This window comes from Tetrao urogallus (assembly GCF_951394365.1).
Source record: "Tetrao urogallus genome assembly, chromosome: 1".
Taxonomy (NCBI): domain Eukaryota; kingdom Metazoa; phylum Chordata; class Aves; order Galliformes; family Phasianidae; genus Tetrao; species Tetrao urogallus.
Genome location: NC_136813.1, coordinates 24,202,741 through 24,229,979, shown reverse-complemented (window position 1 = coordinate 24,229,979; position 27,239 = coordinate 24,202,741). Strand labels below are relative to the sequence as shown.

At 37.5% G+C, this 27,239-nt stretch overlaps 1 protein-coding gene across 1 annotated transcript in view; it reads left to right on the top strand.

Annotated features, from left to right (window-relative positions):
* The window catches only part of TRPC4 (transient receptor potential cation channel subfamily C member 4), a gene marked incomplete at both ends in the record, with an annotated part of 90,206 nt that extends 72,198 nt beyond the window's left edge, over positions 1-18,008 (top strand). Inside the window, 6 exons of the mRNA XM_079542044.1 lie at positions 98-408; positions 1,968-2,163; positions 3,793-3,987; positions 13,058-13,099; positions 14,993-15,082; positions 17,292-18,008. Of these exons, the coding sequence (XP_079398170.1) occupies positions 98-408; positions 1,968-2,163; positions 3,793-3,987; positions 13,058-13,099; positions 14,993-15,082; positions 17,292-18,008 (1,551 nt within the window). The remainder of the gene's footprint in view (positions 1-97; positions 409-1,967; positions 2,164-3,792; positions 3,988-13,057; positions 13,100-14,992; positions 15,083-17,291) is intronic.
* Between the last annotated feature and the right edge of the window lie 9,231 nt (positions 18,009-27,239).

The following is a 27,239-nucleotide window of genomic DNA, read 5'->3' as shown; positions in this document are numbered from 1 at the left end:
CTCAGCAAATTAATGGGATGGCTCATAAAGAAACAGACACTTGTTTGTTCATATAAACAGAAGAGTAATTTTTCTTTTCCCTTCTGCTTGTTTTCAGTATAGCGGGTTGGTTCCACGACAGAGCTGGGACATGTGGCATCCAACACTGGTGGCTGAGGCACTGTTTGCAATTGCAAACATCTTTAGCTCCTTACGCTTGATCTCGTTATTCACTGCAAATTCTCACCTGGGACCTCTGCAGATATCTCTAGGAAGAATGCTGCTGGACATTTTGAAATTTCTCTTCATATACTGCCTTGTGCTGCTAGCATTTGCAAATGGATTGAACCAGCTGTACTTCTACTACGAGACACAAGAAACCAAGTGCAAAGGGATACGATGTGCAGAGCAGAATAATGCATTTTCAACGTAAGTGACTGATCTATTTCTACCCTCACCCCAACATTTTACTCACTTAAATGTTGCTTACAGGAAAGAGGCTGTCTTTTTGTTCTCTTCTGGTATCTTTTTGGTCAGTGGAATACTGACAGACACTCCTAAAGTTACCTTATTAAAAAATAAATCCAGTTAACATCACATCAGTGTATAATAATGTTCATCCTATGCTGGAGCAAAATCTATATAACCAAAGATATGTTAAAAGATAAAATAAAAAGTAGGGGAAGATAATGTGAGATTAGAAAGTACGTATTTAGAATTAAGAGATGAAAGATCACCAGGTCAGAGTTTTCTTATCTAGGCAGCTGTTGCTCTGTAATTTTTCTGTATCTACTTGTGGACATTAAATAAGTCCAGAGTTGTAAAACATAAAGATTCCTTGTAATTGTGATAAACTCAGGAAGGAAAAAAAATCATTCCATTCCAGACTTCCACAGGCACAGAGTCCATTCTACACATTCACATTTGTATTCTATTTTACAATTTTTAAAATTTTCTTTCACTTAAAAATCGATTTTACTCCTCACTGTTCTTTAATTCATTCATAGCACCTAAACACTATCAAATGAATACTCTCCATCTCATTTCCCATCTAGACTGAACCTCTACAATAAAAAATTCCCTGTTATCTTCTGTTAATCATATGTAGGCTGCTTTTAAAAAATGTTTAATATCAGAGGCATCCTTCTCAAATGTATATGTTTTAAATAACACCTTTTATTTCATCTTAATCAAGTAACTGCTCAGGCACAGCATATTTATAATCTTGCATATTAATAACATCTCATGCAGATCTAAACTCTAACTATTGAGTGGACACAGGTATGCTGTTTGAATAGAAAAACACGTGGGAGGTTTTCAGAGCTGATCATAGGAGGAAGCAATATTATTCGATATTGTCATTTAGCTTCCTATCTGCTGCCCTAAACTTCTCCAAGTATCATGTCAATTAGTTGCAAAAGCACGTGTAATTTGAGAGAGGCATGTTTGTTTTTTTAATGTCTGTATTCTTTAAAAAAAAAAAAACACAAATGGATGCTAAAGATACAAATGCCCTTGTAACTATTCTTCACTTTTTGTCTCAGTGGCTCTCAACAAGTAAAAATGGCATAAATTGATATCATCAAACAAATACAAGCATACCATAATTACTTTACCATGTTGCTGAAACACAATCAGTGAGTTCATTTTGGATCCGTGTTCTATCCTCTAAATTCAAGGCACAGAGACAAAATTCTTCAAAGACAGATGTCCAAAATAATGTCTCTAAAATATACCCTTTGGAGGTTTGAACAATCTTGTACATACAGGCTTATTATTTTATTCCTGTTTCGGATATCTATAGGTTCAGATCTGAAACATTTAGGTAATTTTTCTCCAGAACAATATTCTATATATATTGTCTTTATTGTAATGAGCACCATCTACCTTAATCAAGTGAAGGACTTTGTGTGTCTTGGGAAAAAACTAATCTGAAAAGTGTATGTGTTAGTATTAAACAGTTTTTCCTCTTGGGCTTTGTCTTTCAGATTATTTGAAACGCTGCAGTCATTATTCTGGTCTATATTTGGACTCATCAATCTATATGTGACCAATGTGCAACCAAAGCATGAATTTACTGAATTTGTTGGGGCCACCATGTTTGGTACCTATAATGTAATCTCTCTGGTTGTTCTGCTCAACATGCTAATAGCCATGATGAATAATTCTTACCAGCTGATTGCTGTAAGTTGTTTATTTATAACATATACTGTCTTTCTGTTCCTGCAACCCATTTTTTTTTTTTTCTGGCAGTAAATCTATTTTAAGTATAGAATATAGATTTGTTCCAATTATTTTGTGCTTTTGAGGAAGGGCACAGAAATTAGACCACAACTGGACTGGAACAGGGGTGAATTTTCCCAAAATTCAGAATGGGAAAGAGGTGACTCTACTGCAGAAGCCAACTAGTGGGTAGAGAAGGGTGCCTTGGAGGTGCAAGCAAATGGCGCAGGCTTCAGCACTGCCTGAACTACACTGTGCAGCTCTTGACTCAAGAAAGAGACTCTGTCACAGATCGTGCAGTCCCTACTTTATTTTTCACATGTTGATTAACCTTTATAACATTTTTATTGTTGGATTCTTGTACAACATAAATAAACAGTGAGTAGAAATTAATTGCTTGAATTTCACATACAATTTTGGACTCATTAACAAGTGAAACAAAAGGTCAGGACTCTTCATCAAGCAGTGTATTTTTTCTCATTTCATGAAAACTGTGTTTATTGTTATCAGAGCTGTTGGCTTATTTTTAATTCTCAGCTGACTGTTAATGAGACTAATGAAATTCATAGTATGATAATTCAAATATAGTAATGCAGAAAGCAAGCAAATAGAAGAAAGCCTCACATTCTTAAGACTTTTAAACGTTTGTTTTTTGTTATTTTTTTTTCCTGAAGTTGTCCACAAAAGAAATGACTATGTGTGTTCAACAGCTGTTGTAGTAGTTATAGAGTTAGTATATAGTTATACACAACACCATGGCATACTAACATTCACAAAAACACATATTGCAGGCAGAATACTTTTCTCCAGGAATGTCTTAATAACTGTTTTGATTGTAAAAGTATATATGGCTAAATATTAAAGTTTAGGTTTTATCAGTGGTTGAAGTTCTTGGTCTCTGTGTCTGTTGTCCAAATCAAACCTTATTACTTTACATTTCTTGTTCTGCTGCTAAGATTTTGCAACTTTTTCAAGCCCTGGGTTTTGATTATTTTTTTAAATTATACAATATTATATAATATCCAAAAGAAATAAAATTTCAAACTAAAAATCAAAACATCAACAACCAATTCCAAATATTTAATTTTGAAGTAGGAGAAAGAGAAGGATATACAACTCAACAGACTGAAGCAGCCTCATCATTTGTGGATAAACTATTTATGAATTTCTGAGGCTGGAAGCTGAGAGTGTATGAGGTTTGCAGACTTGTTGAAGCTGCTACACAGCAGAGAAATTAGAATGATCTGTGTGGAATAACGATGAGCTGCTATTGTAACAAAACATCTCTATCAGAAATGTAGCATTTTTTTTGCTTGTAATCATCCTTTCTTGTTTGAGTGATTGTTAATTATGTAAAAGCCTGTAGCTAAGCAAGAAAGATTGAAAGCATATACTGTACGCATCAAATATCTCTTTACTGGAGTAAATCAGCTTAAGTTTTCTTTGTGCTAAAGACCTTCTTTGAAGAAGGGACAAGAAAATTCATTAGTTCTGGGATTGTTCTAACTTTATGTTCAGCTTTCCCAGAGGTTTGTTTCGCCTTCTTTGTTACAGCAACATGTGTGCTTCTGTTGTGTTTCTTCTGCACAGGATCATGCAGACATCGAGTGGAAGTTTGCTCGGACAAAACTCTGGATGAGTTACTTTGAAGAGGGAGGGACTCTGCCCACTCCTTTCAATGTCATTCCAAGCCCTAAGTCCCTCTGGTATCTGATTAGGTGGTTATGGAGACACCTGTGCAAGAAAAAAATTAGAAGAAAACCTGAAAGTTTTGGAACAATAGGGGTAAGTCTTATGTCCTACTCAGCTTTTAGTCCTCCTCTTTTCTATACAGTAAAGTATTTCTCAGCCTTGTCAGAGAATAGAGGCCTCTAAAATGTCAAGTACTGTGGATAGGAATTACGTAATAATTCTCGCAGAGAATAATGGTGCTATTTTTTTTTAATATTCAAGTCAATGTATTTGACTAAAGAGAAAGCATCATTGGATTTCTGCACAGCAGTATGAACCATGATGATGCTTCATCTAAAGATAGTGCAAGAAAGATTAAAAGCAATACAGACATCAAGGAACATTTGTCTATCACTCTCAGAGTTCTAGATGATGCTCCAAGTATCACGATGCAAGTACCACTGACATATCATAAACCACAGAACTGTGTGTAAACTACCATGGCATATTCTTTGTATCTCTTTGTCTCTCTATGTGTACTGAAATGAGTTTTCCATAAAAGCATTCTTACCAACAGCTGTTTCCATTAAAGAAAACATTTTGAAACGTAGCCACTTACTTGGAATTGCTTACTTGAATTTACAAGTTATTTCAGGATCACATTACTATCCTGTTCTCCTGTTCTATTAGCACTCATTAGAAGTAGAAATGTCTACAGGGAAAAAAGTAAAAAAAAAAAAAAAAAAAAAAAAAAAAAAAAAAGGAGAAAGATGCACAAAGATTTCAGCTAGGATAGAGTTAATTTCCTTCATAGTGATTTGTTGTGTCTTGGCTGTAGGAGAAAAATAATGTCTACAACACACCTCTGCTTCAGTTGTTGAAAAGCAGCGCTTATAGAGCCAAAGACATTTAGGCTTACGGTGCTGCTGTGACAGTGCAGGGCTGCAGTGCTGCCCAGGCTTGGGGGGCACATGAGGCTGGTGGGGAACAAAGCCAGGACAGCTGATCTAAACTGGCCACAGGGATATTCCATACCATATGACGTGGTATGATGCTGAACAATAAAACTGGGGGAGCTGGCTGGGGAGCTGCTACTTGAGGGCTGGTTGGGCATTGGTCAGCAGGTAGCAAGAAATTCCATTGTGAACCATTTGTTTGGAAATGCATTCTGTACATATAAAGATAATTATAATCACTATTATTTTTCCTCTTTTTTCCTGGTAAATGGTTTGTATTTCAATCCATGAGTTTTGCTTTTTATTTATTTTTCTTCTGATTCTCATCTCACTGGGAGCAGGGAGTGAGTGAATGGCTGTCTGTGTGATGCTGAGCTGTCTGCTGGGTTAAACCACAACAGTTCTGCATTTGGATTCAGTAGATATTGTGTAGTATCTCAATCACAGTCTTTCTCTGGTACACGTAATGGATAAATTAAATTTGAATTCTCTCCTAACTTCAGGTGTCCACTTGAGACCTTTCAGTCAGCAGCTCAATTTTCAGGCAACAATCTGATCCATAAGCAAATAAATCTCTCTAGGAATATTTTCTGCATGTTGAATAAAAAAATCAGTTGCATGACTAACTAGTCCTCAGTAAGGCAATGCTAGCATAAATAAATAAACAAATTAATCTATTGTGAGTCAAACGTGGATGATGGCTTTTTCATTATAAGTACATGGTGTGTTTAAGTGTTTTCACTGTAAGGAGCTCAAGTAGCAAAGCATCAAGTGAGAGTATATGAGTGTCATGTAAGAGGAAGAAGACAGGACTGTAGTCCTCATGCTATTAACCCTGGTTGCAGTATACCAAAGAAGCCAAGAGTGTGGTTCAATTATTTGCTGGACCATTACTCTACAAACTTCTTTTTTTTTTTCTTTCTGTGGCTCTGTGTCTAGTTCCTTGACAAAGTGAGTACTAAGCCTATTTTTTTTTTCCTGTTTATTCTTCTGTTATATCCTGGCATTCAGTTTTATCACCAGGTACACCTCGCGAAACAAGTTCATAGAGATGCACAGATGCATGATAAGGAGGCAGTACAACTCATAAAACTAAATCACATTTCCTAAACTGATGAATAGATTCTCTTTGTACTCTTTGTGAAAAGCTTCTAATCAGGCTTATTGCAATATCATGATCTTGCTGGCATTCTGAAAAGGAAGTGTGCTTCGCTTCACTGTTGTGCTCGTAGATATGTAAGAGCCAGAAAAAGAAGCTTGTAAGCATGAGTATGATATTGAAACAAACTAACAGCAGACTGTAAGAAAGAAGCACTAAAAAAAAAATCCTTCATATTATTATTAGAAAAGCAGCGTAGAAAAATAAGTAGTGATTCAGATAGAAATAAAAATAAAAGATAATTGAGAATGAATGGCGAAAAAAATGAGAATAGAGCATCTTTGTGTAAGCTAGCAAAGAAAAGAAATTTAAAGTTGAGGAAAATGTGTGATTTTTTGTTAGAAATAGAGAGATTGTTGTACTTGTGTAGGGGGAGAGTGGGCAACGCTTCTAGGCATTTGTTAAGCATTCAATAGGAATGATTAGCTAGTGTAAACTGATAGAGTGATATTAAATCAGTGGAGAAATGCCAGTTCATAGCAGCTGAGCATCTACAGTTGGTTATCACAATACCCCTGACTGACTGGGACAGATCCAGAATATCTTATCCATCCCATCAAAGCCTTCAGGACAATATTCTCTGTCAGACTTTCCATCCAGGATTCTTTTTCCTTTGTTTCCCTCTCAACTTGCAGCTCTGCAAGTAAATTCATTCCTGGCTGTCTAGAAGGAGGAAAGAGGGTGCTCTCAACCCTACATGGTGAGACTGGGGGGTTCAGACAGACCACCAGGTTCCAGCAACGGCCTCCTGCTGGGGTGCCTAAATAACAACTGCTGGACGGAGCAGCTTAGGTTTTGGAAAACTGCTGCAGCAAAGGGTCAATGTATAAGGAGTGTATATACAAAGCTGATTGGGAATTATTCCGCATTTAAAACCACGGATTTTTTAATTTTTTAATTTTTTTTAATGAATGTATACCAGCTTCAAAGAATCTTTTGTTGGGAAAGACTTTTCAGCTTCAGGACAGAATTTCTGATTGGAGCGCATGCTAAGAATAGCAAATAGCTTGGGCTATGGGAGACCCAAATTCACTTCCATTCTCCAGTGTGTATTCAACTATTTTTGCCAAGCAGAACAGCACTGACAGGAGACAATTCCCATCCCAAAGTAGTGAATACCCTGGAGGAAAAGGTGGTCCCTTGGGAAAAAAGAAGAGAAGGAGGTGAACCTGGTTTTCCCTATGATTAGGATTTGGACAACTAATAACTGAACTAATTGAAAGCAGAGGAGATGGAGGAGGGAGAGGTATAAGGATTTTTTGTGTGTGTGGTTTTTCTTTTTTCTTTCTATAAACAAACAAACAGAAAAAAAACCCACATTGTTTGAGGAGCAAAAGTGGAAATCATGAAGCTCTATGAGACAACAGTGCTATATCCATCACCAGTTTTCTACAGTTTTCTACTACAGAAATAGGCACTTAGCTGCAAGTGTATCTGAAACCCTTCTGAAAGAGTTTTCACCAGCTGAGCCACCAATAAACCAGAATTCCAGCTGCCTGGAAGAAGGGAGTGGCCTTGGTTAACCAGACAGATTCAGACTATCTCATAAAACTACAATATTCTTCAGTTAGCTCCTCAGGTGTAACAGGAGTCCCAACATGGCTGTCTGATTTAGGAACATTTTGCATTTTTTAAGCCCACTTATACATTCAAGCTCCAAAGTGAACTAAAAATTGAGTTTGCACTATGCCCTATGATTTCTGCATAGGGAAAATCTGTCTATAGATACCAGAGCATGACAGCCACTGTTCACTCAGGTCTACACACAGTTCAAATAAATAGTATTGCAGACACAATTGAGTTAAGTGAATTTTCCCAATAAAGAGGTTAAATCATTGGAGGAAAAACATGGGCACACCATCATGAGCTCAGAGTTTGTCCTGGAGGAATGTGCTGTTTTCAGATAGTGAAAAACTTGTTCACATCACTCACAGCTCAGCCTTGGGTTCCCAGAATTTTTCCAGTTATCCCAGTAAACACCATCGCCGATTAAATTTAGAAACACTGTGCCCTTACAAACAAATGGAAGTGAAAAGTTATCTGGGGCTTTTGTCTGAGCTTAAGTGACAGCTGTCTGACTTCAGCTCACTGGAATCTCAGCCCCAGATCTACAAGATAAGCTTTGCTGGGACCTACTTGTCTTCACATGAGCCCTGTATTATGATCTCTGATACCTTTCCTATGACTGATAGTGGGAAAAAAAACCCTATAGACTCCTGTAAGGCTCATTTTCTTAGGTCAGCTAGATGGATACTAGTTGTCTGTGACGTGGAACTCTGATTTCAAAACATTTTTTTTCTGAAGCCTCTAAATAATGTTTGCTATTAGAAAGCAGTGATGTACTGCAATGTTTGCCAGTAGGAATAACAGTAATGGGAATCCAAAGGCTGAGTTAGTGCTAGAGAGTGCAAAACAAATTACTGACAGAATATAGCTGTCTTGTTAAGCTTGTCTTGTCAGTTTTCAAGAACTGGATATAAAATAATGCATTAAAGAAACGGCACCAAAAAGCCAGGAGTCATGAATCAGGAGTGAACCGAGGAAGTATAAATGTGTAACCAACAATCCACTCTGTGTGTGTATGTATCTACAGATATATATGTATAAGAATATAGAAAGAATACATACATATAGATTTATGTTGGATTATATATATAATGTATTATTTATATATATAAAAAATTGAAAAGATTATACACAAGTAGAAGTCATAGAGAAAGGATTCAGGGTCAGGAGAATTTACAGCAGGTACACAAAGAAAAGATTTATGTGACTCATACAAAGAAAGAAAAATGTCAGTGGAGATCGAATCATTGAATTGCAGAATCACCAAAATTGGAAAAGACCTCCAAGATCATCCAGTCCAACTGTCCACCTACCACCAGTATTTCCCCACTAAATCATGTCCCTCATTACAACACATAAACATTTCTTGGACACCTCCAGGGACAGTGACTCAGCCATCTCCCTGGGCAGCCCATTACAGTGCCTGACCACTCTTTCAGAGAATAAAATTTTCCTAATGTCCAACCCGAAATAATCTGATAATTATGATAACTAGTTAACAATGGCATGATTGCTTGGGAGGACCATTTACAGAGCTTGTTACTACAGAGATATTACATGAAAGAAGAGAGTCTGCAAGGAAGCGAGGAGCTTCTGAAGAGAGATGATTAATTTGATTCTCTTTGACTGTCCTGTGTTTCTGGAATCCTTTGTTGTACTAAGCTGCTGAAGAGGTGGGTGATGGGGTCAAGGAAGCTTTTCCATGGGACATCGCCTTTCTCAAAGGCTGTCCAAACATGCTGGTGGCACATTTTAATGACAACTACAGCTGGCTTCTTTGGTACAGGAAGGCCGGTATGTTCACATGTCATTTACTCACACTTCATCACCGTTGTTAATCAGAGATCTACCTTTTCAGATTACAGCACATCGTTATTTTCTGTCATTTTGACATATCCCAGGTATGCAGCATTCTCTTCAGCTATTATCATAAAGTATCTCCTGCACTTAAAACTCTGAAATAACAATGTGTGCCTCCCTTTAAGCTATTTAAAGTATTTCTGTTAACTTTGTCAGCTCACCTTAGCAAGAGCCAGTTTAGTAATGCAATTCTATTGATCAGGCTGAAGTACTCCTCACTTCCTATAGGCTTTAGGTGTCTCAAGGCTACTCTTGTTAATCATCTGAAATCTATTGTTATTTTAGAATAGAAGAGATGTAAGTAAAGAATCCCCAAGAATATACTGAAGTAATTGTGTTATTTTCCTCAAATTCCATTCCAATTTGTTCCTGGTCAGTCACCAAAAAGTGTTTTATCTATAATTTTAAGTATTCCAGAGGATATAATGGAAAGGATTTACCAAGCATATCTTTAGTGTTTTTTGTGTACCTGATGTTTAGATAAATAGCTTTTTTTTTTTTCCTAGCTACTTTTTCAAGCAATCTACATGATAATGATTAGTATTTGTCAGAGAAAATCTTCTTTCTTATTCTCTTAGCTTTCTTTCTCCAAATGGAAATGATGCAAATTCTGAGTCAATACACTGTTTTGTACTTTCCCTGAAATGTTTGTTGCTGAAAACTAAGAGAAGAAATAGCACCTTCCACATGGAATGGAAGTCAATAATCTGGAGCATGTTTGTTGTATAATCAAGGACCATCTCACAGGAAAACCCTTCTGTCAACACAGACAAGTTCTTGTCCCTGGCATATCATGCTTCCATTCCAAATATGGGAATATATCCCATCATAAATTCATCAGATTATTTGGGCATTTGTCAGAAAGAAATGAGGTCAAAGGAATTTGAATTCATACTTTGTAAAAAATATATTTTTGATAAATAGCTCCCAAAGAAGTAATATAAACCGTGGCATTTTTTGATTGCTAGAGATATTTTTCTTCCAAAAAAATACAAATTACTCAGAATGGCACAAACAGGATGACCAAAATAGTTTTCAGTGCCAGTAAAACTGCTAAGACTTCCTACAGTGTATTGGTGCCACCCACTGGAAAGTGATGAAATACTGCAGTAACACAGTCTCGTACGATACTGACATCACAAGACTGTTTCCTCCTGTGTTGCTATTTTTCAGTCAGATTTAATTTTTATTCCTTTGTCAGTCACAGTTTCCAGTACTTCATGCACATAGCACAGCAATTACTTGAAACAAATTTTGAACAACAAGTTAGGCCAAGTAGAGAAAAGCTGGCTGAAAACCAACTAAGGAAGAGATAATTGCTATTGTCATTTTATGTGAAGTGTCTTGATCTTCAGATGTGTTTAAGTTTCATTGCACTTTGAGAAGGATGCAAAAGAAGATTATGAACTGAATCTGAATCAGAATCTGAACATGTAAACTGGAGTTAGAGAACTGATGGGGTTAATAACTTGGATAGGCTATGTGTCTGCATATTTACCTTTGCAGTATGTATGTACAAATGCATCATTAATTGTATTCTCTTGCAGCTTCTCAGAGTTATTGATTGAAAATTATTGTTAGGGAGAGTACAACTGTTCTGGACATATTATTACTTAAATATATCTGTTTGTATACTCATTTCAAATTGCACTTTTTGTCATGGCATAGACTAGAAAAACCATAGCCTTTGTTTCTGGGAGTTTCAGAATTGTTTTTTAAAAAGGATAAATCAGATTGAAGTATTTCTTGCTACAGGTACAGAGTTAAACCTATGCCTTTATTTCACACTTCACTGTAAAACAAAGCAGAGAACACAGCAACTGCAGAAAGCAGTTTACAAGAAAAGAGCTAGCATTTGTTTTATTTGTAGGAGTTACTAGCTTCACCCGAAATTAAGTGTGTTTCATATACACCTTAAAGTGATTTTCCTTCTGCCTGTGAGTCAGAGCTTTTGTTGAGAATTCTCATAATGCCTCAGACTCCCCTGGCGCTCTCTCAGCAGGAGTGAAATATCTCCATCGTGTGGTCGGCAGAGAAAAGCCAGAAAAATAATCCTGGCTAGTGGTGTAGATGGTGGGAGGGTATTGTCCTTCCCATGGCTACATTGTCCCTTCAGCCATGATGGTGGACAGGAATTCCCACCTCCTTCTGTAAACACTCATATGAGGAATTTCCATCTCGTCTATGAATATGACATAAGATGCAGAAACATCACTTCAGATTGCCCAAGGAGGTTGTGGATGCCCCATCCCTGGAGGCATTCAAGGCCAGGCTGGATGTGGCTCTGGGCAGCCTGGTCTGGTGGTTGGCAACCCTGCACATAGCAGGGGGGTTGAAACTAGATGATCATTGTGGTCCTTTTAAACCCAGGCCATTCTATGATTTTATGATCATTTGGAAAAATCTTGAAGGCAAGGTATCTATGAATAAAGCCCTATCTCGTGGTAAATGTACAGAACAATTAGTAAATTGTGATTTTCCCCTTTTTATTTTCTTTTGCTGAGCACGCAGGTACCGCAGCCCTCAAGTTAATTACAAAACAAAATCAACCATAAAGCAGAAACATGTTTCCAAAAATGGGAAAGTGGTAATCATAAATAAATTACTAATCAGTTGCAAGCAAAAAAAGGTGACAAAATACCTTATTGTACTTGGCTTATGCAACGGAGATTAATTTTAATGAGTCTCTTGAATATCGTTCTATCCTGTTTTAAGACATTCTAAGTGTTCTATTTTGTAGAAATACAACCAGTGGTCAGACTCGTACTTTTCTAATCAGCAGCAGATAGAAGAATCCAAATGAAAAAGACAAAACCCTCTTTCACCAGTCAGGGATAATTAAGTTGGAGAATAAAGAGAAATGTGACTCAGTATGTTGAGGACAACAGTAATTCAAGGACTAAATAATTCAAGGCTTTTTTTTTTTTTTCCACCACCTTTTTCTGGACATCTCATAGATACAGCAGTATATGCAAATGCAACGTTTTCTTGAAGCCTTTGCTTTACTTTCATCCTGCCACTCTTCTTTTTGCTGTTCCTGATCATAGTCACTACACTTCTTACTCTCCTTCCTTATCAACAACAAACTCTGTATCTCATAGCTGAGCTGCTGTCTTCTGTGCTTCCACATCTATCAAGAGTCCTTTTAACAAAGAACTAAGCAGGGAATTTTCTCTTTTAAATGGTTTTATATTGTAGGCTTTGGATAGCTCTGTCTTAAATGAGACATAAGGAAACAACCACAGATACCACCACTTGTATGCCAAGCTCTTCTCAATTCCTGCTATCTGTGTGAGTGTGTTACACAATCACACTGTTCTTCTATATCAGATTTATGACTTTCAAAGTCATCTGCAAGCAGATAACCGGCTGCCACACCACACTCATATCAATGCCAGAATAGCAGCACACTGATGGAAATGTAGTAAATCCACTTAGCTTTTTTAGTGACAGCATACTCCCTTCTGTAAAGCTAATGACAGTCTTCAGTCCAACACTGCCACTTTTTCGAAGGATACTGAACAACGTCTTTCAGCTTGTTAGTTACCACAGATTGCGTGGAGTTGCTGTTTTACTGTGCTGTATTTTACTACCAGGCAGACATTCATGATTTTTGTGGTATTCCATTCTTTTCTTTTTTCAGAGACGTGCAGCTGACAATCTGAGAAGACATCATCAATACCAGGTAAAGCTGCATATTTATTTTTTTGGCAATTTTTTTTTTTTTTTTTTTTTCTTGTGCCTCCAAAAGATCCTGTTGGAAGAGGAGAGATGGAATAGAAGGGGAAGATTTCTGAAGAAAGTAGAAAAAAAGAAAAAAGAAAGAAAGAAAATCCGTGTTTATTTCATTTTCAGCAAAAGAGTGTAGAATATTTGTTGTTGAAATAACAGCATTAGAAAAGTAGTCTACTTGTGGGTTTAAAAAGGATAGTTTCCTAAAGAAATTCTAGACTAACTAACATTTAATCCACTTCAACATGGATTGCCTTTAAAAAAGACATGGACACTCCCACCTCCCTGCTGGGAGCAATTGAGAACATACATGTATCTACCTGTCGTGCTCTATCAGTCAGCTCTACATCTCTCCTTCTCCAGTTCTGCTCACCTACCGAGAGCTCCTTAATAATACCTCTGCCTAGAGGGATTGATTGACTTCTGCCAATTGCTCTTCTCCGTCCTTCTTGCTTCTGTCTCTTGATTTTGGGAGATTATTGTAGCATAATGGATAATTTCAGACCTATTTTCCATTTTTTGTTGTGTTAATGGGGTGCATATCCACCAAGATGTGAGTTGTACACTTGAAAAATTGGAAATGAATGGATTCCATATGGAAAATAACTATAAATCAGGACTTTCCAACCAGAAGAAATGACAGCTGTGGAGGGTACAACAGGAGTCTTTGAAATTATATAGAAGGTGAATACACAGCAGCTATTTACCATCTATCCACAGACTGGACATCAGACATGTAATAGGCTGCATTAACAAGGCTGTAGGCAGCACACTGAAGGAATTGGTTATTCTCCTCCAGCCCACTCTTGTATAATTGTATCTGAGGCAGTGTGTCCTGTTTGGGGCCCCCTGCTACAAGAGAGATGTTTCAAACTGGAAGGAATCCAGCAAAGGGCCACCAAGATGGTTAGAGGGCTGACATAAAAGGAGAAGCTGAGATCTGTGTTTGTTCAGCATGAAGTAGGTTAAGAGGGATCTAATTGCTATCTCCAATAACACAGTGGGTGGTTAGAGAGAGAAGGGAGCCAGATTTTTCTTGGATGTGCACAGAAAAAGAACAGGAGTCAATGGACTCAAGTTTCCAGAAGGGAAATTCTGTAAGGAAAATCACTGTCACATTGAGGGTGGTAAAGAACTGAAAAAAAAGCAGTACAGGGAGGCTGCAGCATCTCCATCCTGGGAGATATTCAGCACTTGACTGGACCTAAGCAACCTTGTACAACTGCAGTGATAGCTCTACTAGGAGTCAGGGGATATGGATTGGGCTCCTCCAGACATTTCTTCCAAATTAAACAATTTTAGAATTCTTAGAAGTAGAGGGAAATGCTGGAAACTATCAGAGAACAGATTATTAAAAAAGTAAATTTAAAAACAAGGAGTTTCACTGTGGCTTTGCCTTGAAATTCATCAGCAAATTTGTGGATGCCGAAAGTTTACATGAGTTCAAAACACACAGGGAAAACCTGTTGCAGGCCATTAAACCTAAGGCTAACATTTCTGATTCACAAGGTTCCTGAATCTCAGACTGCAGAAGGCTTGAAAGAATACAGCTGGAAATAACATTACACGACTGTACTCCACTTGCGCTCCTCATTAAGTATCAGCAACTGCTCACTGTAAGAGAGCAAGTTACCAGCATGAGGTATGCAGTTGGTCAAACCCTGTGCAGCCATTCTTAGGATATTTAATATCACTGTTGAAAAACAGAGGGAAAAAAAGAAAAACTGTATCTGAGGTTTGTACATTTTTTGTCATGTTGCTAAAGCACAAAAAATTGAGCAGACCTAGTAAGCATAGATTTAGTAGCTATGAGCCAGAAAACTAACACAATGTTTTATGTTTTTAGGAGGTTATGAGAAATCTGGTTAAGAGGTACGTTGCAGCAATGATTAGAGATGCCAAAACTGAGGAAGGGCTGACAGAAGAAAATTTTAAGGTATGTATTTAATTGTATGTTCATAGATATTTTAGAAGACTGTGAAGCACATTTTTCACAGTCCCCACCTGTACAATTGCACATATCTTCCTCCATAGAGCAGTGTCCGTGGGCTGATGGACCACACTCAGATAGTATTGCTATAGACTACTGCAACAACCGTTGCTTGCTGGAAAATAATCACTTTTATCATCTAGTTTGAATTACGGGGTGAAGAGAGGGAAGAACTAAGGGCACACCAAAGTGGGACTAAGGGTATGTAAAAAAGTATTTGGTAATATAACATGCAAATAGTTCCACCGTAGGAAATACAGATTATGTGCAGTTGAGTGCACTTACACTTTTGTATACAGAACTTTTTGTATGGCTTAATAAATTGAACACTTAAATAAAGAGTCAAATATTAAAATCTGTTTAATCTGACAAGACTAAGTGAATGGGGCCGTATGCACCACAACTTTTACATAACTGTGTATTTTTTGGCATTAAATATTTTGTTACTGTTAGTGCCTCAACCTTCAAATTTCCAAAATGATATTCATCAGCCTCAACTTTGGCACACAGAAGATGAAGAAAGAGCCTGAGCTAGTTGCTCTCATATTCTCATCTAGAAAATGAAGAGATAGACAACTTGTAAAAGCAAGATGTCTTTTCCTAAGATAGGCCTTTAAGGGACAGAGATCAGAAGTTGTACTGGCAGGAAGCATCCTGCAGTGATTAGCTCTTTTCTTGGCTGCCAGCTACCCAACATCGAGGAGAAATGCACAAAGTCCTGCCTGCAGTTCTTGCATTCCACTCACAGAGAAGCTTGCACATATATGTCACTCATAAGATCCTCATAGAAAAGCTGTTGAATTACAGGCTGAATGAGCAGACAGTGTGGTGAATTAAAAGCCAGCTGAACAGACATACCAGGAGGGCAGGTAGTTGGTTGTGCAAAAGCTAGCTGGACACTAGTAATGAGCAGAGTACCCCAGGGGCTAATACTGGGTCCAATCCTATTTAACATCTTCCTTAACAATCCGGATGCATCCTCCGTAAATTCATGGATAAGAGGATGGATTAGAAGGAATGACTGATTCACCAGAAAGCCAACTAGAGGGATCTGGACAGGCTGGAGAGATGGGCTGATAGGAACCCCATGGAGTTCAACAAGAAGTACAGAATCCTACACCTGGGGAAGAATATCTCCAGGTACTGAAACGCACTAGGGCTGCACAGCTGGAAAGCAGCTCTGTAGAAAAGGGCCTGGGGGTCCTTATGTACACCAAATGGAACACGAGTCAGCATTGTGCTCTTGCTGTTAGGAAGGCTAATGGTATATATATATATTTTGGCTGCATTAGGCAAAGCATGACCAACAAGACAAGAGAGATGGTTCTTTTCCTCTATTCAGTGTTTGTGAGGCCATTCCTGGAGTGCTGTGTCCAGTTCTAGGACTTTCTTCTGCATCTCTTTTGTTAGGAGAGGCTGAGAGATTGGACTGTTCAGACTGGAGGAGTCTTGGGGGGATCTCAGTGTCCACAAATACCTGAAGGGAGATCGCTCAAAGTATGGAGCCAGGCTCTGTCACTGGTATCTACTGCCAGCACAAGAAGCAATGGGCACAAACTGGAAAACAAGTTCTGTCTAAACATCAAGAAGAAATTTTCTACTGTATAAGTGACAGAGCTGCCTGGACATGGTTCTGACCATTCTGCTCTGGGTGTCCCTGCTTGAGAAGAAGTTGGGCCAGATGATTTCCAGAAGGTCCTTCCACCCTAAACTGTTACATGATTCTGTATGCCTATTGTGTTTGTGTTTTGGGATGGTGATAATATCTGATCTATCTAATATCTGGCATCAAAATGCCATTATAGTGTTGAGATAATGCAGTCCAGCAGATTAGCTGCAGGTGACAAATTTGTCCTTGATCCTTTCTCCACCACTGTCATCTCTTAACCAAGATACATTTCCTCTGAAGACTCCCCTGATGAAATTGCTGGTCACTTTTTTTGCCTTACTTGGAAGATCTATTAAGCAGAGTCTGCTAAGTAACTTGAATATCTCAGGTTATCCAGATGATGAAGCTCATAACTGATCCATAGCATAAGCTTTTTATTTTTCTAATTTATTTTTTGTTTATTAATTAGAGGAAAAGTCACATTAGGTTTCATTCTCTGATCTTTCTTCCTGAACTAATCCTCTGATCTTTCTTATTCATTTTTAGGAGTTAAAACAAGATATTTCCAGCTTCCGTTTTGAAGTCCTGGGTTTGCTAAAAGGAAGCAAGCTTTCTAATGTGCAGACTCCAAAAATGAATAAAGATGCTGCCTCTCTGTCAGAAACTGAAGAAAAGAATGAGAGTGAAGGAAACAAGAAAGGAAAGAAAAAGGCATTCAGCCTTTTTGATATTACAACAATGATTCACCCACGATCAGCCACAATTGCCTCTGAAGCACATAACGTAAGCAATGGCTCAGCAATGTTGGTGTCAGAGTCCATTAAGGAGAAACAGAAGTGTGTGAATTTTGTAACAGACATAAAAAATTTTGGGTTATTTCACAGACGATCGAAAACAAACTCTGCGGAGCAGAGTACAAATAAAATATACACTGTTTCTGAAGAAGTTTCCCGTCAACAGGCAGAAGAACAATGTGAGAAAAATGATGAACTGGAAGAGGGAGAACTGACTATGAACTGTGAAGTAAACACCCAAAGTCCTGATGAAAAGTGCATGGTAGCTGAGTTGCAAAATGACAGCAACACTTTGGATTCACAGGATGAAGGAAGTATTTGTGCTTTAGAAACAGAGAAAATGGAGTTACAGAACTCAGAGTCAGCCACACCACAGGATCAGCTGGACAAGGAATCAGACATTAGCACTAACTGTGATGGAAAACAGGAAACCATTGAGCAGGGTGACTATGTGATAACCAGGTTGTGATGCTTACAGGAAGAAGCATTTACAAATATATATATTTTGCATAGTGCTTTTGGGGGGGAATGTTTTAAGAACATATTAGCAAATGCAGAATTACACTTTATAGTACTCAACTGTGGCACATGATCTTGTAACACAGGAAATAAGAGAAAGATAATAAAGGGACCTTCTGTTTTGTAGCCTGCTTTAGCTTTCACAATTTGTTTTACATTTTTTAATAAATGGAAGCATCTTGTATTCTTGTACTGTTGCAATAACCCACAGAAACTTTTTAGCTATCTTTTTCAATTTCAACAAAAGCAATTTCTCTCATATGATAGTTGACTCCTACGATAAATATTTTTCTATGCAAATAAAAAGTAGCTTCAGAGACTTGTAAGCCTTTATTTAACTTTGTAGGTTCTTAAAAATTCTGGGCAACATAATAATCGTAAGTGGTTCCTGTCAACATATGTCATGTCAAGCTATTAGAATCATTTATTTAAATTGCTAGGAACTTGATTTGCTTCAAAATCTATAAAGAAACAAACTATAAAGTATATTCTTTTATTTATTGAAGGAATATGAATACCTGTAAATTTTGAACAATCAGTCTATTTGATTATTTAATTACAGCTTCTCCCACTCAGCAAGAGATTTATTACCTTCCTGATGCCGCTGTTAGAAATACACCGGATTTGAAGACTGTAAAAATGTATCTTATAGCAAAAGAAATATTTGTGTCTTGCTAAATTTTGATGGTGGATTACTTCCCAGGAATCCGTAGTCACAACAGCTACTGCTTCTTCAACCATTTCTTTTTCCAAACGTGGACAACCTATGCACTTTAATGTTCTGCTGCTTATTAGCTTTTGCCTTCACGATACACTTGTATTTGCTGAGAGAAAGATATATCAGGAATAAACAAGCAAACAGCGATCCCCTGAGTACCTTGAAAATGTGGCAGTTTGCTGAGAAGTTTTTAAAGAAAAACCTGAAAGTTCCTTTGACAGCTTCAGAGTTTGGCGGAACCTGATTGGAGGTTTTATAAAATTACTTAGACATTTAAATGTATAAAGAAAATCTAATAGTATTTTTCTTAATTGATAAGTGACTTCTTGTCTTAGTCAAAAATGGTATTTTTTAAATTAAACAGTCTGTTACTTTTTAATTAGTGACTGGTGTCCTACATTATTAAAAACTTAAATTTACAACTGACCTAAGAAGGAACACCTTTGAGTTTCCACACCATTCTTTGTCCATGGAGACATAAAAATACCACAGCACTGTGGTCATTTCATTCTTAACATCCCTGTCCCTACTTTAATAGATTTTCTAGTTCATTTTTGCCGGTGGTAAGAAATCTGCCGGTGCATACAGCACACCTACATCCTATATTCCTAGGAACACAAAACATGCAGAAAATGAGGACAAAACAAGTGGAATCCATGGCATGTTAACTACTACCTTGTAGGATATGACCTAAAGCCATACCAGTCTGGACATAAACTGTCCTTTTACTGAACTGAGTTTTGAAAATCCTTTCATTGATACACATTTGGGTGAGTTTTTCCGCTCTGCTTCACTCACATACTACTCTCTATGAGCTCACATATTGTGAGCTTCCGTCCTGTACATGCATATGCGCCATGCGCCTAGGAGTGAATTCACTGAGCCAGAATGGAAAAGTGGGACAAAAGGTCTGTATTGCTTTGCAACATTGTGTTTACACCACATTTGATTACTAAGTTATGGCTGATTTCCATCTTGGCGTCTTGACTGCGCTGTGGACCCCTTCTCCTCATCTCTTCCCTTGTCCACCGTTAGATTGTGAGCTCCTCGGGGCAGGGCCAGAAGCTTTTCTGTTTGGAAAGCACCTGAATTATAACAAGCGTATCAAGAAATAAATAATAATAATGATGATGAAATAACTTCATATCATTTTTACTAGATCAACTCTTAGAGAGTTCTTTTTTCTACTGTAACGTCTGTGCTAAGAATGACGTAAAGTCAATGTGTCACATGTATCTTTTGTTATGAACTTCTCTATATCCCAGTTTTTCTCCATCACAGATTTCATAAAACAATTCACAACATATTTTATAAAGGCCAATACAGTCATTTGGGATATACAAGTTTGCCAGTCCAGAGATGCTGGGTTGATTTTCATTTTAAAAACTTTGCCTCCTTTCTTCTTTCTGGTGTGGCACCTTGTCATACTGCCAGTTTGAGATGGAATTACTGACTCAGCTAGTTGCCTGATTTTTTGCAGTCCAGCAAGAAGAGAAAGGCACCATGACAAGTTCTGATCTTTTGTTACCACTGACAAATAAAATGTTATGGCCAAGGGCAACCATAGCATAGGTTTCATTGCAAATGATTTCCATCATAAAACATTAAAAATGCACTAGTTCTTTGCTACGAGGGTGGTAGGGTGCTGGAACAGGCTGCCCAGAGAGGTTGTGGATGCCCCGTTCCTGGAGGTGTTCAAGGCCGGGTTGGATGGGGCCCTGGGCAGCCTGGTATAGTATTGAACGGGGAGGTTGGTGGCCCTGCCTGTAGCAGGGGGGTTGGAGATTCATGATCCTTGCGGCCCCTTCCAACCCAGGTTGTTCTGTGATTCTGTGATCCCAGGTTCCTTGTTAACAGCAAATCATGGTGACTAGTTAAAAAATAAATTAAAAATATAACAAGATCTCGATACAGAAGATTTCCCTCAGTGGGAATGTAGAGATAAATAGTATGAGTGCAATGATATAAACTGGCATCTGCAATTTTACTACATTCATGGCAGAATTTAAATTTATGAGTTGCAAAAGTGGGACTACAATTTATGCTCTTTTCTGTCATTAAGAATTACATGCTCCCAGTAGACAAAGGCTTGAATGCATTTCCCTTCCTTATTACTTATCATCATTTCTAACATCTCAGAATCCCAACCACACTATCCTCTCACTAGGCAAATTCAGAACAAAAGAGCAGTCCTTCCTCCAAAGTCACATTCCTACCACTGTTTTCATTCCAGTCAAGATATTCCAGTGAGGGTATTTATAATCCGATCAGTATCATTATCAGAACAAGGAAATCTCCATAGGTCTAAGAGCTTTCTTTACATGCTATCTTGCCATCTTAAGAGACTCCTTCAGTGGTACAAAATATTTTGTCTTCCTACACTTGTGAACTTCCCAACAGAGCAGAAGCATGGAACAGTTAAAATGAAATATCAGCCATGAGCTGGGGCCTCACTATGCTTGTCTAAGTCTTGGAGTAGATATAAGACAGAGCAACAAAGAGAGAACAGATAGAATGATAGAATAATAGAATTATTTGAGTTGGAAGGGACCTGTAAAGGTCATCTAGTCCAACTCCCTTGTAATAAACAGGGACATGTCTGACCCCAGGATTTGCAAAGCAATAGCTGTACTGGTTGAAGCAAATGTCCACCTATTTCCAATAGGCACCGTGAAGTGATACAGTTTTTCCTAAGAAATTATCAGCACAGACTGGGCAGGATGCTTAGCGCAGAGCCATGATATTGCATTGTGTAGCAAAAATGTAAGATTTTTTTTTTTCTTTTACAACCAAATATTAAGGTATATCAAATAAAATATACCTCAAATCATCATCTGTTCTATTTTTATGTGATTCTTAGGTGATCAGAGTTCTCTTTAATCACAAATATGCATCTCATTCTGTGAAAATAGGTAAGAGCATAAAAAAAAATTTGAAATGGCAGTGTTGTTTTTTGTTTTTGTTTTTTGCTTGTTTTTTTGTTGCTTGTTGGTTTTTGTTTGTTTGTTTGTTTTTTACTTTGTGAATAGACAAAACAAAACAAAACAAAACAAAACAAAAAAAAACAACCAACAAAGAGCCCTCCTCATTGAATGTTTCCAGGAGGACATTTGTACCAAGAAAGATTTGGAGTTGCACAGAGCAACATCCAATATGCCACAGCAGAGATATTATAAAGCTTTGTAAAACAAAGCATGCTTTCTCCTTGAGCAAAGTGAAGAGTTTTGAAGATAGTTGTCTCTGTCTGGAGCTGCCATTATCATCAATACAGGAGGAAAACACATACACACACAAAAGCATGCAAATTCCTAACAAAAAGTCTTCTGAAATATAGCTTAATTAGAAAACAGTCAAAATTTGAAGTGAATTTGCACCAATATTAGGCTGTTCAGAATGTTCAGAAAGCATCTCTAAAATTCATACTTTTTTTGGTGAGGATGAAACCTCACCTGCATACCATATCTTCAAAAAGACAGTGCAAAAGCTTCTTACATCTGCGTAGAATCCTAGAATCATTGTGGTTGGAAAAGCTTGCTAAGATCATCTAGTCCAACCATCAATCCATTCCCACCACGCCCACTAACCCATGTTCCCAAGTACTACACCTACATGTTTCCTGAGTCTTCCAGGGACAATGAGTCTATCATTTCCCTGGCTGGGCAGTTTGTTCCAATGCCTCAAAACCTCTTAGTAAGAAATTTTTCCTAATATTAAACCTGACCATCCCCTGGTGCAACTTGAGGCATGTTTTACTATGCAACCAGGATGGCCAAGGAGGGCACTGCAGATGTGAAAGCCATGAGTATGCATCAGAAGACTTGCGCTGCAAGACCCTGTGAGCCAGATGCAGGTCACTGTGCTACCTCTGTGTTGTACAGATGTCAAGTCTGGTAGATGCCTCCCAGGGAGAAGCCACAGCTCTACAGCCAGTTTTAGTCTTGTTTTCTCGGTCCAAAGATTGAGGCCATTACAGTTTTGACTGGTGTGTGCCAAACATCTTGTGCATCCTGATTACATGAGTCTCTGGCACAGTACTGATTAGGTACATCAGATAGGTCAAGATTTCATAAAAAGACCCACAATAATGTTCTTGATCTGAATTTTTCTGTGAATAAATAGTGTCTATTTTCCTGACAATACAAATGTTTCTCATAGCTATAATTATAGAGAAGTGTAAAAAGCAGTTCTATTAAATGTGACCCCAAAGTTCTTAAACAGAAGGTTTGAAACAAAAGTATCTTCCTTAACAGCATCCTTGAACCAATCATTCAGGAAGATAATTTTGCAAGTACATCCTTACGTAAATACACTGTAGAGAAAAGATCTAAAGAAACAATTATATGCCCATCACAAATTCTACTATATATATATGTAATGCAGGCTATAACATCCCATTTCCTCTCTAAATCTCTGTAAGTAATCAGTAAAGGCAATGTAGGGAGAGTAGCGAGAGGCAGCATGAAATAGAAAGGTGAATCATAATGTTTAAAGATGGTAATCAGGCAATGCGTTTTTGCATCCAGATCAAAGTAACTGTATTAAATATATATATATTTTTAATGGAAATTTAGATATTCATATTGGACAGTGATACAACCTATCTTCACTTTAGTCTATTAAGAGGGAAAAACATCTTTAGTTGGGCAAACACACAGTACACATAGAAGATCAATACTAGTAATGGGAAAGGTATTAAACATAATTGTAAAATTAAATGTAATAAAAGCAACCTTGTACCTTTGCCTGAGGAGCAGAACTCCTCTGTTCAGATCACTATTCAAAATTCCCTGTATTTTCACATCAAGCAACCATTTGATAACACTTGCTGTCCTTGGGGCAGGAATTCAAGAGTTTTTCCTCCCACACAAATATGCCAATGTCCAGACTAAAAATCTTCTGTGTGTTACAGCCTTTTGACTAGCTTCAAAAATTTAGTTTTGAATCCTACAGACACTTTAGAAGGAGAAGTTCAGAGATCCTCTGAGACAGCTTACAGTTAAGAGTACGTGATCCAAAATAAACTGTTGGGGTTGAGGCTGAATCTTCCAAATATAAAAATGAATCAAAACCATTGATCTACATCAAAACAAGTTCAACAAACACTGATTTAATGCTTTAGAAGTTGCTATTATTATTATTTTTTTTTTTTACAAATTTAAAAGGATGCAACAGAAATGTTTCCTCTCTCTATAAAACAAACAAACAAACAAACAAAAAGAAATAGCTGCAGCCTTTCACCTCCATGAACACAGTAGTTTACATATATAAAATATATTTCACCTTTATCACAAGTCCCTCCATCTCATAATTCTCTGCCTAAACCAATCAAATTCTCTGTTGTTGTTAATATAGTTATGAAATGTTTGTATTCATTGTTTTGACAGTTTATATTTTTATTCTTTGAGCACTCATGATCTTTTAACTTAATAGCTTTTCTCCACATGATATTTGTTCCTCTGACAGTGTTCTTCCTCATTCAGCTCTGTTTTTTTTTTGGCTTTAAAGAAAATATGTTGTTTTCTTCTTGGCTAAGGCTTTCTGCTCTCTTTAGTTGACTAACATTTACTGCAGAGTGCTGCACAGCATGATGCGTTTCAGTGTTCAGTACTGCAGTGGCCTTTTCAGTCTGGCCTTTATCCCTTTGCAATTCAATTTCCTTCTACTGTGGAAAGGAATTGGTACATTCAAGGGCTGATAAATTTTACCATTTCAAACACCATCCATAGTGCCAGATTATTGGTCCTTGAGAGAGATACTTTGCCCCTTTTTACTCTTCAGACGTTTAGATAGTTGTCTGTGACTTGAAATCTAGCTTTCCAATGGCTGATGTTAGATAAAATGAATACCAGTTCCACAGGATGATGCTTCAGTATATTTTTTCTCACTTTTCTTCTTTCCTAGCTTGCTGATAACAGAGTCTCATTAGGGCAATCTACTCACTACTGCATTTTCAAAGTACCAGAGAACTACTTGCAACAGGAACAGGAGTGTTAAAGACTTCAAGATATAAAATTGGAGTTTCCAGAAAGATGAAACCTTTAAAGTAGTTAGTATTACAAATGCTCTTTGGTCTGGAAATTAGAAATAGAACCTTACACAATCAGGAGTTGTGAGACATTATTCCATTGCATGAATCAAGGGCTAACTCATAAGAGCTTGCATGCTTTTTAGTCCATGGAACTCAAAAAGAAGAATGCTCTCTGGATTTGTTGCATATGCTCAACTTTAAGAAAAAAAAGAAAAAAAAAAAAAAAGAAAATATTTACAGTAAAAAAAAAATTTACAATAAGGTAGATACATAAAACACCATTTTTATGAGTGACAGCTATGAGTTAAATCCAGTAAGTCTTCATGCACATTAGGGGAAAAGATATAAAGTCCTTTTCTTCCCCTCTAATCTTCTCAGTCTGATGATATGTTTATACAGAGAATGTGTCCCTTCCCCAGTAAATATACCACTTTCCATTTCCATTTCCACTGTATGTTTCTGTAAGTAGTCTATTAAGACCCAATGATGCAACATTTTATGTCTCATCATCTGGAGTATAACATGTAACATCTTCTCTGCCCTGGTCAGGCCTCAAAAGAGGGATCTGCTGGAACGAGTCCAGCAGAGGGCCACAAATGAAAAAGAGCCTGGAGCATCTCCACTATGAGAAAAGGTTGAATAACACTTGCTGTCCTTGGTCTCTTCAGCCTTGAGAAAAGAAGACGGAGAGGTGACCTGATCAATGTTTATAAGTATCTTAAGTATGGGTGTCAAAGGGACATAGCCAACCTCTTTTTAGCCATCTGTGCAGACAGGACAAGAGGAAATGGACATGAACTTGAGCATAGAAAGTTCTGCACGAATATGCTTCCAATACTTCTTCACAATGAGGGTGACAGAGCACTAGACAGGCTGATCAGGGAGGTTGTGGGTTCTTCTTCCTTGGAGGCATTCAAGACCTGCCTGCATGCCTACCTGTGCAGCCTACTGTAGGCCTGCTTTGCAAGGGGGCTGGACTTGATGATCTCTGGGGGTCCCCATCCAATCTCTACAATTCTGTGATTCTGTGGTTCTGTGATAGGACCTTGTGTCCATAGGACGACAGGATAGTTTCTAGGAAATACCAGAAGCAGTTTTCTTCAGGTGAATTGCATGTAATACTGAGAGATAGCATTCAGTCATAACACAGATATGAATACTCATGTCCATACACCAAAGCATGGAGATAATCTTTCTCCGTGACTCAATGTAGTTGACTCCAATTATAGCTTAAGAAAAAGAACTAAGCAGCAAAAACAAAATTTAAAGGAAGGTATTCTTTAAGAAATTGGACTTATCTTCTTTATTAGTACCCTCAGTAACATCCACTTTCATTAAGTAGTATTAAGGGTTCTGTTTCTGCTTTGCTTTGCTTTGCAAAAGATACAGAATTTGTATTCAACTGTTGATGAGAATTTCATTAATAAAGATTGCAAATCAAGAGACTATTAAGGGAGATCTCATCTGAGAATTAGATCCACTGATTTTAACAGAATTCAACTTCCCAAGGCATAAATCTCACTGTTTTCCAAGTAGAGTTACAGTCCTTGATTTGCACAGGTTTGATCTGAAATCAGAAACACATAAAGTAAGCATCAGGATTTGAGCCTCAGAGAAATGGGCTCTGCTCATTTTGAGAGCCTGCACTAAGAACTTTCTTCTGGGGAAGACATTCACTGAATACAATCTATCATCATTTAACAGCATTGTCAAAAGAATGATAAAAAAACAATAGACATACACAACATAATCTGAAAAAGAGAGATAATAATGCATGTTTCAGTATGGTAATGGACTTTTCTAAAACAAGCCAACCCAAAGTCACATTCAAACCCATATCTGGCACCATTTCCGCAGTGAAAAGAGTACTGAAAAAGTGTATTCATTAAGGACCATGTATGTGAAAAAAGAGCTCTTCATTTTGGGAGATATTGCTTTGCTTGCTTGTTTGTTTTCTGTTCTTGTGGAACACAAACTCTGAAACGTGACATATTCCCACATACTCACACCCAGATGCTAATGAAGATAGAACCAGATGTATGATACTGAGCCAAGATTTAGCCAGCATGATCAGGATAAATAACTGATGAAAGACAGAGTGAAAGAAATCGGAAACCTGAAAACGGCTGCTCATATTGCAAAATGCAAATGCTTTTATATGGAATTAGATCACTATTTCCCCATGCAATTAATTTTCTATGTAAAATTATTAAAATGTATTGTGGTTTAATTCAGCAGGCACCTCAGCACCACAGAGCCATTTGCTTTTCTGCCTACAGTGGGATGAGGAGAGATTTGGAAAAAGACAAAATTAGTGGCTTAAGAAAAGGCATTTTAATTGGTCAGAAAAGGAAGGGAAAAGAATAATAGATAATAGATAATAATATATAAAACAAGTGGAGCACGCTGCAATTGCTCAGCACCCACTGGCCAAT